Here is a 12,105-nt window from a genome sequence, read left to right as displayed (position 1 = left end):
ACTGTTCAACAGGCCTAAATATTCACTAAATACATCATCACAGTCTACTGTTCAACAGGCCTAAATATTCACTAAATACATCATCACAGTCTACTGTTCAACAGGCCTAAATATTCACTAAATACATCATCACAGTCTACTGTTCAACAGGCCTAAATATTCACTAAATACATCATCACAGTCTACTGTTCAACAGGCCTAAATATTCACTAAATACATCATCACAGTCTACTGTTCAACAGGCCTAAATATTCACTAAATACATCATCACAGGGTTAGGTTCACTAAATACATCATCACAGTCTACTGTTCAACAGGCCTAAACTAAATATCATCACAGTAAATACAGGCCTAAATATTCACTAAATCATCAGGTCTACTGTTCAACAGGCCTAAATATTCACTAAATACATCATCACAGTCTACTGTTCAACAGGCCTAAATATTCACTAAATACATCATCACAGTCTACTGTTCAACAGGCCTAAATATTCACTAAATACATCATCACAGTCTACTGTTCAACAGGGTAAATATTCACCAAATACATCATCACAGTCTACTGTTCAACAGGCCTAAATATTCACTAAATACATCATCACAGTCTAGAGTTCAGGGTCGGGTGGGGTTAGAGTTGGTGGGGTTAGGGTCACTTAATTAGGTTTAGAGTCAGGGTCGGGTTAGGTTAGGTTAGGGTGAGGTTAGGTTAGAGTTAGGGTTGAGGTTAGGTTTAGGTTAGGGTTAGGTTAGAGTTAGGGTCGGGTGAGGTTAGGTTAGGGTCGGGTGAGGTTAGAGTTAGGTCGGGTGAGGTTAGAGTTAGGGTCGGGTGAGGTTAGGTTAGGGTCGGGTGAGGTTAGGTTAGGGTCGGGTTAGGGTTAGGTTAGAGTTAGGGTCGGGTGAGGTTAGGTTTAGGGTTAGGTTAGGTTAGAGTTAGGGTCGGGTGAGGTTAGAGTTAGGGTCGGGTGAGGTTAGAGTTAGGGTCGGGTTAGGTTAGGTTTAGGGTGAGGTAGGTTAGGTTAGGGTGAGGTTAGAGTTAGGGTCGGGTGAGGTTAGGTTTAGGGTTGGGTTAGGTTAGGTTAGGGTGAGGTTAGGTTTAGGGTTAGGTTAGTTAGAGTTAGGGTCGGGTGAGGTTAGGTTAGGGTTGGGTTAGGTTAGGTTAGGGTCGGGTGAGGGTTTAGGGTTAGGTTAGGTTAGAGTTAGGGTCGGGTTAGGTTAGTTAGGGTCAGGTGAGGTTAGGTTTAGGGTCGGGTTAGGTTAGGTTAGGGTTAGGGGTGAGGTTAGGTTAGGGGTCGGGTGAGGTTAGAGTTAGGGTCGGGTGAGGTTAGGTTAGGGTCGGGTTAGGTTAGAGTTAGGGTCGGGTGAGGTTAGAGTTAGGGTCGGGTTAGGTTAGAGTTAGGGTCGGGTGAGGTTAGAGTTAGGGTCGGGTGAGGTTAGAGTTAGGGTCGGGTGAGGTTAGAGTTAGGGTCGGGTGAGGTTAGGTTAGAGTTAGGGCCGGGTTAGGTTAGGTTAGGGTCGGGTGAGGTTAGAGTTAACGTCTGGTGTGGGCGGTTGTGGATGGAATTCATCTCCCAGTTTCTGGTGGAAAGCAGACTGAACCAGGTTATCCTCTTGGATTTTGCCTGTGCTTAGCTACATTACATGTATGGGTTTATCCTGAAAGATGACAAGTGTACTCATAACATGATGCAGCCACCACTATGCTTTAAAATATGGAGAGTGGTACTCAGTAATGTCTTTTTTTTTTGCAGTATTACTTTAGTGCCTTGTTTCAAACAGGATGCATGTTTTGTAATATTTGTATTCTGTACAGGCTTCCTTTTCACTCAATTAGGTTATTGTTGTGGAGTAACTACGATGTTGTTGACCCATCCTCAGTTTTCTCCTAACACAGCCATTAACCTCTGTAACTGTTTTAAAGTCACCATTGGCCTCATGGTGAAATCCCTGAGCAGTTTCCTTCCTCTCCAGCAACTGAGTTAGGAAGGATGCCTGTATCTTTGTAGTGACACCATCCATATTGTAATTATTAACTTCACCATGCTGAAAGGAATATTTAATGTCTCATTTGTTTTACCCATCTATCAATAGGTGCCCTTCTTTGTGAATCACATGGTCTTCCTATACATTCATGCACCCCTGTCACTGTCTGTAACCACAGTCTAACAGTACATTATTTTAATGAGGTATTACAGCGAGACAGGGTGTGTGTGTGTGTGTGTGTGTGTGTGTGTGTGTGTGTGTGTGTGTGTGTGTGTGTGTGTGTGTAATGAGGTATTGCAGCGAGACAGAATGACCCCTGCTCTGTTTGACATTATTATACAAAGCTGTCTCTCTTATTCAGGTCAGATTAATGGAAATAGGGGAGAAGTACTTTTTGGTTTTCTGGCTTCTCTAAGGCTGTGTGTCCCAAATGGCTCCCTATAAAGTGCACTACATCTGACCAGGGCCCATAGGGTGCGATTTGGGACTCATACACTGTTCTGTACGGCGTGTGTGTATGTCAGAATGTGAGGGCTTTAGGGGAAATAGGATATTCAATATTGTTCTAATGAACCACAGTCCTACTTTGGGACTGGAGTTATGTTTATTTTGTTAGTCTGTGAGGGGTTTTTTTATATCTTTCGTTGTTTTGTTCTCTCTCACTCTCCTTTCCCTCCTCGCTCCTTCTCTCTCTCCCCTCCTCTCTTCTCTCTCCTCCTCTTCTCTCTCTCCCTCCTCGCTCTTCTCTCTCCCCTCCTCGCTCTTCTCCTCTCTCCCCTCCCTCCTCTCCCCCCCTCTCTCTCTCCCCCCCTCTCTCCCCCTATCCCTCCCCCTTCTCTCTCTGTTTCTCTCTCTGCCTCACTCTCTCCTCCCTCTCTCTCCTCCCTCCTCTCTCCTCTCTTTCTCTGCGTGTAGGAGGTTGATGGGGATGCGTACATGTGAGTCTCGTTGTCTGTTCAGTGGCTCTAAGGGAGAGGTGTGTAATGTGGAGCCTCTCCTTACCGCCCCGGACCTGAAGGATCACCCCATCACACAGTACTCTCTCCTGGCCATGGCCTCTCTTACTAAGGTAAACCCTGTACCAGGTTTACCCAACCGGCGACAATTATTTGACCCCCCTTGTTTTCTTGGCAAAAAAAAATACAACTTATTTTTATTAAAATATTTTATTGTTGGACCAATAAAAAAGGTAAAATCACCAGCAAATCAGCTCCAAATGATTTTAATTGTGGAAATATGTTCCCTAGTATTCCCACGCATAATAGAGAGAGGGATACACTGAGTGGCCAGTTTATTAGGTACACCCCCCCCAGACAGTGAGTCATTTGGCTTGCTATATAAAGCAGGCATCAAGTCATTCAGTTACTGTTGGATTGAACGTTAGAATGGTCAAAACGACCGAAGACACTTGGTAAGATCATCGGTTCCAGGAACTAACAGCCTCCTGGGCTTTTCACGTTTTATGTTTTTTTATTTTTTTATTTAACCAGGCAAGTCAGTTAAGAACTAATTCTTATTTTCAATGACGGCCTAGGAACACTGGGTTAACTGCCTGTTCAGGGGCAGAGCGACAGATTTGTACCTTGTCAGCTCGGGGATTTGAACCTGCAACCTTCCGGTTACTAGTAAAACACTCTAACCAGTAAGCTACCCTGCCGCCCCTGACAAACAGAACATCCAGTCAGCGGAAGACCTGCGGGCGAAAACAGTTTGTTGATGAGAGGTTGAAGGAGAATGGTCAGAATCGTGGGAACGAACAGGCTGGCCGCAAATAAGCAAATAATGGCATCTGAACGGGCTCTCGGAACACACAAGTCGTCGCTCCACGGATGGGCTCTCTCAGCAGACGACCACACCGTGGTCCTATCAGCTACAAACAAGGACAAACTGCTGCAGTGGGCAGGCCATCCCCAACACTAGACAGTTAAGTAGTGGAAAAACACTGCCTGGTCTGATGAATGTTTCGTCATGGCGATGGCACTCAGGATGTGGTGTAAGCAGTCATGACCCCTGCCTGGGGTCAAAGGTAAAGGCTGGTGGTGTATTCCTGCCACGCGTTAGGGGTCCCTATTCCTGCCACGCGTTAGGGTCCCTATTCCTGCCACGCGTTTAGGGTCCCTATTTCTGCCACGCGTTAGGGTCCCTATTCCTGCCACGCGTTAGGGTCCCTATTCCCACGCCATTCCTGCCACGCGTTAGGGTCCCTATTCCTGCCCCTATTCCTGCCACGCGTTAGGGTCCCTATTCCTGCCACGCGTTAGGGGTCCCTATTAGGGTCCCTATTCCTGCCACGCGTTAGGGTCCCTGTTCTGGAGCCAAAGGGAGGGGTCTGACCCAGTACTAGATGGGTTACCCTAATAAACTGGCCACAGAGTGTACGTGATTGTACTAAAAATGTAAGGTTTGAATGATTATGTTTTAGTCATGTTATATTTGTTTGGGCTTCTTGTGGTCAATTTGCAGTCTACAAATGATCTGTAATTATGTTCTGGACCCCTGACCATCTGCTGAAGAATAAACAGCCCTGCAGCTGAATCCTACACACTACACTACACCCTACACACTACACCCTACACTATACCCTATACACTACACACTATACACTACACACTACACACTATACCCTATACCCTATACACTACACACTATACACTACACACTATACACTATACACTCCCTATACACTACCACACTATACACTACACCCTACACACTACACACTACACACTATACACTACACCCTACACCCTACACACTATACCCTATACCCTACACACTACCCACTATACAATACTATACACTATACACTACACACTATACACTATACACACACTATACCCTACACACTATACACTACACACTATACCCTACACACTATACCCTACACACTATACCCTACACACTACACCCTATACACTATACCCTATACACTACACACTATACACTACACCCTACACACTACACACTATACCCTATACACTATACACTATACACTATACACTATACACTACACCCTATACACTACACACTATACACTACACACTATACACTACACACTACACCCTACACACTATACCCTACACACTACACACTACACCCTACACACTACACTATACCCTATACACTACACACTATACACTATACCCTACACACTACACACTATACCCTATACACTACACACTATACACTACACACTATACACTACACACTATACACTACACCCTATACACTACACACTATACACTACACCCTACACCCTATACCCTATACACTACACACTATACACTACACACTATACACTATAACTACACACTATACACTACACCCTATACCCTATACACTACACACTATACCCTACACACTACACACTATACACTACACCCTACACACTACACCCTACACTATACCCTATACACTACACACTATACCTATACACTACACACTATACACTATACCCTACACACTATACACTACACACTATACACTATACACTATACACTACACCCTATACACTACACACTATACACTACACACTATACCCTATAAACTACACACTATACACTACACCCTATACACTACACCCTACACACTACACACTATACCCTACACACTATACACTACACCCTACACACTACACCCTACACACTACACACTATACACTACACACTACACACTATATACTCCACACTACCCTACACACTATACCCTACACCCTATACACTACACCCTATACACTACACCCTATACACTACACCCTATACACTACACCCTATACACTACACACTATACACTACACACTATACACTACACCCTACACTACACACTATACCCTATACACTATACACTACACCCTACACACTACACACTACACACTATACACTACACACTACACACTATACACTCCACACTACACTACACACTATACACTACACCCTATACACTACACCCTATACACTACACCCTATACACTACACCCTACACCCTATACACTACACACTATATACTATACACACTATACCCTATACACTACACACTACACCCTACACACTACACACTACACACTACACACTACACACTATACACTATACACTATACACTATACACTACACCCTACACACTATACACTATACCCTATACACTACACACTATACACTATACACTACACACTATACACTCCACACTATACACTAAATTCTCCACACTATACACTACACCCTACACACCATACCTTATACACTACAGACTACACACTACACACTCCACCCTACACACTACACACTATACCTTATACACTCCACACTACACACTATACACTCCACACTACACACTATACCCTACACACTATACCCTATACACTATACACTATACCCTATACACTCCACACTCCACACTATACACTATACCCTATACCCTATACACTATACACTATACCCTATACACTCCACACTATACACTATACCCTATACACTCCACACTATACCCTATACACTCCACACTATACCCTATACACGCCACACTACACACTATACACTATACCCTATACACTATACACTATACCCTGTACACTCCACACTATACCCTATACCCTATACACTCCACACTATACCCTATACCCTATACACTACACACTACACACTATACCCTATACACTATACACTATACACTATACACTATACACTACACACTACACCCTATACACTCCACCCTATACACTACACACTACACCCTATACACTCCTCCCTATACACTACACACTACACACTACACCCTATACACTCCTCCCTATACCCTACACACTACATTGACACTCTACAGTTAACATTGTTATTGTTATTTTTGTCTTACTCTTCAATTCCACTGAGAATATTTGTCTGTTTTCAATCCAACACGAGCTTGTTCCTTTCAGATTCTAGTGATCGGACTGAAGCCTTCTCTCAAAGTGTGGATGACATTTCCTTATGGCAAGGTACCTCTTCTCTCATCTAGGTCTTTCCCCCTCTCCCTCACAACCCTCCCTCTCTCTCGTTATCCTTCTCTGACCTCTCTTCTCCCTCAACCCTTCCTCTCTCTCTAGTTATCCTCCTCTGACCTCTCTTCTCCCTCAACCCTTCCTCTCTCTCGTTATCCTTCTCTGACCTCTCTTCTCCCTCAACCCTTCCTCTCTCTCGTTATCCTTCTCTGACCTCTCTTCTCCCTCAACCCTTCCTCTCTCTCGTTATCCTTCTCTGACCTCTCTTCTCCCTCAACCCTTCCTCTCTCTCTCGTTATCCTTCTCTGACCTCTCTTCTCCCTCAACCCTTCCTCTCTCTCGTTATCCTTCTCTGACCTCTCTTCTCCCTCAACCCTTCCTCTCTCTCGTTATCCTTCTCTGACCTCTCTTCTCCCTCAACCCTTCCTCTCTCTCGTTATCCTTCTCTGACCTCTCTTCTCCCTCAACCCTTCCTCTCTCTCGTTATCCTTCTCTGACCTCTCTTCTCCCCCACAACCCTTCCTCTCTCTCTCGTTATCCTTCTCTGACCTCTCTTCTCTCTCAACCCTTCCTCTCTCGTTATCCTTCTCTGACCTCTCTTCTCCCTCAACCCTTCCTCTCTCTCGTTATCCTTCTCTGACCTCTCTTCTCCCTCAACCCTTCCTCTCTCTCTCGTTATCCTTCTCTGACCTCTCTTCTCCCTCAACCCTTCCTCTCTCTCGTTATCCTTCTCTAACCTCTCTTCTCCCTCAACCCTTCCTCTCTCTCGTTATCCTTCTCTGACCTCTCTTCTCCCTCAACCCTTCCTCTCTCTCGTTATCCTTCTCTGACCTCTCTTCTCCCTCAACCCTTCCTCTCTCTCGTTATCCTTCTCTGACCTCTCTTCTCCCTCAACCCTTCCTCTCTCTCTCATTATCCTTCTCTGACCTCTCTTCTCCCTCACAACCCTTCCTCTCTCTCTCGTTATCCTTCTCTGACCTCTCTTCTCCCTCACAACCCTCCCTCTCTCTCTCTCGTTATCCTTCTCTGACCTCTTCTCCCTCACAACCCTCCCCTCTCTCTCTCGTTATCCTTCTCTGACCTCTCTTCTCCCTCAACCCTTCCTCTCTCTCGTTATCCTTCTCTGATCTCTCTTCTCCCGCAACCCTTCCTCTCTCTCTCGTTATCCTTCTCTGACCTCTCTTCTCCCTCAACCCTTCCTCTCTCTCTCGTTATCCTTCTCTGACCTCTCTTCTCTCAACCCTTCCTCTCTCTCTAGTTATCCTTCTCTGACCTCTCTTCTCCCTCACCACCCTTCCTCTCTCTCGTTATCCTTCTCTGACCTCTCTTCTCCCTCAACCCTTCCTCTCTCTCGTTATCCTTCTCTGACCTCTCTTCTCCCTCAACCCTTCCTCTCTCTCTCGTTATCCTTTCTGACCTCCCTTCTCCCTCAACCCTTCCTCTCTCTCTCGTTATCCTTCTCTGACCTCTCTTCTCCCACAACCCTTCCTCTCTCTCTCTCTCGTTATCCTTCTCTGGGGGGCACAATAGATGCTGCCTGGCTAGGAACAGAACAGGAGATTGCGGGGGGGTGGCACTATAGACGCTGCCTGGCTAGGAACAGAACAGGAGAAAGGCCCTGTAATTTCTATCCATTGTATAAAGATTCAGCTATTTGCTGAACTGATTAAAGTACATCAGTCTTCATCATACACTGTGGTAGTGCCAGTAATAAGGTTTTGTTCACATACAGCAGGCAGACAGAATATAAAGGGCTGATTTTGTAAAGGCTGGAGGACATTGTTGGAGAACCCTTTTGTTCCAACAAACCCTTGGTCCTAAACCGTCGCCCCTGGGCCCTTGCGCATTTGTTTAGGTTCTTCGTATTAGGGTTATTCACCTCATCCTCCACCAGTCTGTAGCACCCACCTCACTGATACACTCTACACCCTGGCAACCGTTTTATACACCACAGTACTCATTGTGGATTGGCTGTCGTATTGGAACGGCTAGAAATGGCACCCTGGTCTACAGTAGTGCACTATAAATGGAATGGGGACGTCATTTGCCCTGGTCTAAAGTAGTGCTCTTTATAGGGAATAGGGTGCCATTTGGGACACTGATGAATAAGAGCTGTCTATTGTTGATGAATAAGAGCTGTCTATTGTTGATGAATAAGAGCTGTCTATTGTTGTTGAATAAGAGCTGTCTATTGTTGTTGATGTTGCAGACGGACCCAACCAGTGTTCCCCAGCTGGCCTGGCAGTTTGTCCCCGTTCAGAAGGTGGTCAACCCCGTCCTGGCATTCTGCAGAGGAGACACCGTACACTTCCTGCTGGTAACACCTCGCTTCCTGTTTACTTCCTGGTTACCATTATTCATTGTTTAGTAAACAATAACAATAGATTTTTGTTGTTGTTGACTGACTGACTGTTTGTGTCCAGGTGAAGAAGGATGAGACCGGAACCATCCATGTCATCAAGCAAAGACATCTGCAGCTGAACTGTGACATCATCAGTCTGAATGTAAGTGCCGCATGATGTCACTTCAGGATCTGTCTTTCTTTACAGGCCACATGTCTTCTTTCTTCTTCTCTCCTTCACCCCCTGCCTCTCTGTTATTATCCCTCTCCTTCACCCCCTGCCTCTCTGTTATTATCCCTCTCCTTCACCCCTGCCTCTCTGTTATTATCCCTCTCTTTCACCCCTGCCTCTCTGTTATTATCCCTCTCCTTCACCCCCTGCCTCTCTGTTATTATCCCTCTCCTTCACCCCCTGCCTCTCTGTTATTATCCCTCTCCTTCACCCCCTGCCTCTGTTATTATCCCTCTCCTTCACCCCTGCCTCTCTGTTATTATCCCTCTCCTTCACCCCTGCCTCTCTGTTATTATCCCCCTCCTTCACCCCCTGCCTCTCTGTTATTATCCCTCTCCTTCACCCCCTGCCTCTCTGTTATTATCCCTCTCCTTCACCCCCTGCCTCTCTGTTATCCCTCTCCTTCACCCCCTGCCTCTCTGTTATTATCCCTCTCCTTCACCCCCTGCCTCTCTGTTATTATCCCTCTCCACCCCCTGCCTCCCTTTGTCTCTCTCTCTCTCTCTCTCTCTGTGTCTCTCTTGCTCTTTCACACCCACTCACCTATTGTATTTCCCCTCCCCTCCACAGTGGATCAACAGTCGTACCCTGGTGGTGATGGACAGTGGGGAGAAGCTGCGTGTGGTGGACCGACCCAGCCAGGAGGAGCTGGAGAGCTTGGACGTGGCTGAGGTGCAGCTGGTCTACAACAGCAGCCATTTTAAATCGCTGGCAACGGGGAAACGTCAGTCAGGCACTGGTGAGGGTCAGGGGTCAGGGTCAGATGTCAGAGGTGACGGTAGAGAAGTTGCGGTGGGTAGGATAGATAGTGAGGGTTGAGAAGTAATGCTTGGAAAGTGGTAGGGGTGATAGGGCATGGAAAAGGGGTCATAGATCAGTAGCTGTAGAGGGGAAGGCATCACCTAGCACTGGCAAAGGTCACAGGTGAGGGGTTAGAGGTCAGTGGTGGTAGAGGGTGTCAGGTAAGTTTTATGGGTCAAGGTTAAGGGTTATGGAGCAGGGTCAGACAGTACAGGACTAGGCTGGCGAGTGGGAAAAGGTTGCACAAGATAATTTCTCCCCTGAAGAATCCGTCTCCGTTACCTCAACTACTAAACACCAAACTGTTGAAACCAGCTGGGAAGGTTACGAACCATTACCTGGAATGAAACCTTTTAATCACCAGTCTACCTGTTGTAGAGCAGCTGGCTCTGTCCAATCACACAGGACCAACGTCCTCGTCACTGGATCAGAAGCAGCCAGAGAGGAGAGCGTCTCTTCAGGGGGACTGAAGCTGTTCAATCAAGGAGCAGGGGGGTCACCAGTGATTCCCTCCCACCTGTCTCCCATACCTCTACATGGAGTCATTCAGAGGGGTCACCAGTGATTCCCTCCCACCTGTCTCCCATACCTCTACATGGAGTCATTCAGAGGGGTCACCAGTTCCCTCCCATTCTCCCATCCGCTACCTGTCATTCAGAGGGGTCACCAGTGATTCCCTCCCACCTGTCTCCCATACAACATGGAGTCATTCAGAGGGGTCACCAGTGATTCCCTCCCACCTGTCTCCCATACCTCAACATGGAGTCATTCAGAGGGTCACCAGTGATTCCCTCCCACCTGTCTCCCATACCTCTACATGGAGTCATTCAGAGGGGTCACCAGTGATTCCCTCTCACCTGTCTCCCATATCTCTACATGGAGTCATTCAGAGGGTCACCAGTGATTCCTCTCACCTGTCTCCCATATCTCTACATGGAGTCATTCAGAGGGGTCACCAGTGATTCCCTCTCACCTGTCTCCCATACCTCTACATGGAGTCATTCAGAGGGGTCACCAGTGATTCCCTCCCACCTGTCTCCCATACCTCTACATGGAGTCATTCAGAGGGGTCACCAGTGATTCCCTCCCACCTGTCTCCCATACCTCTACATGGAGTCATTCAGAGGGTCACCAGTGATTCCCTCTCACCTGTCTCCCATACCTCTACATGGAGTCATTCAGGGGGTCACCAGTGATTCCCTCTCACCTGTCTCCCATGATTCCTCTCACATGGAGTCATTCAGAGGGGTCACCAGTGATTCCTCCCACCTGTCTCCCATACCTCTACATGGAGTCATTCAGAGGGGTCACCAGTGATTCCCTCCCACCTGTCTCCCATACCTCTACATGGAGTCATTCAGAGGGGTCACCAGTGATTCCCTCCCACCTGTCTCCCATACCTCTACATGGAGTCATTCAGAGGGGTCACCAGTGATTCCCTCCCACCTGTCTCCCATACCTCTACATTGAGTCATTCAGAGGGTCACCAGTGATTCCCTCCCACCTGTCTCCATACCTCTACATGGAGTCATTCAGAGGGGTCACCAGTGATTCCCTCCCACCTGTCTCCTATACCTCTACATGGAGTCATTCAGGGGGTCACCAGTGATTCCCTCCCACCTGTCTCCCATACCTCTACATGGAGTCATTCAGAGGGGTCACCAGTGATTCCCTCCCACCTGTCTCCCATACCTCTACATGGAGTCATTCAGAGGGGTCACCAGTGATTCCCTCCCACCTGTCTCCCATACCTCTACATGGAGTCATTCAGGGGGTCACCAG

General features: G+C 46.9%; 1 protein-coding gene across 2 annotated transcripts in view; it reads left to right on the top strand.

Moving 5' to 3' along the window:
- The first annotated feature begins 2,898 nt into the window (after positions 1–2,898).
- Positions 2,899–12,105, top strand: part of LOC127916924 (vacuolar protein sorting-associated protein 8 homolog) — a 17,980-nt gene continuing 8,773 nt past the window's right edge. Inside the window, exons 1-5 of one of the 2 annotated variants that reach the window (XR_008096565.1) lie at positions 2,899–3,049; positions 6,887–6,946; positions 9,159–9,266; positions 9,373–9,453; positions 10,093–10,261. Coding sequence is in view for 1 of the 2 variants with exons in the window: in XM_052500234.1 (XP_052356194.1) it covers positions 2,903–3,049; positions 6,887–6,946; positions 9,159–9,266; positions 9,373–9,453; positions 10,093–10,194 (498 nt within the window). In the remaining variant the exon portion in view is untranslated. The remainder of the gene's footprint in view (positions 3,050–6,886; positions 6,947–9,158; positions 9,267–9,372; positions 9,454–10,092; positions 10,262–12,105) is intronic. The other variant, XM_052500234.1, reaches the window with a different exon arrangement.

This window comes from Oncorhynchus keta, unplaced genomic scaffold, assembly GCF_023373465.1.
Source record: "Oncorhynchus keta strain PuntledgeMale-10-30-2019 unplaced genomic scaffold, Oket_V2 Un_contig_1008_pilon_pilon, whole genome shotgun sequence".
Taxonomy (NCBI): Eukaryota; Metazoa; Chordata; class Actinopteri; order Salmoniformes; family Salmonidae; genus Oncorhynchus; species Oncorhynchus keta.
Note: the sequence above shows the minus strand (reverse complement) of the source record. Positions and strands in the feature narration are given on the sequence as shown.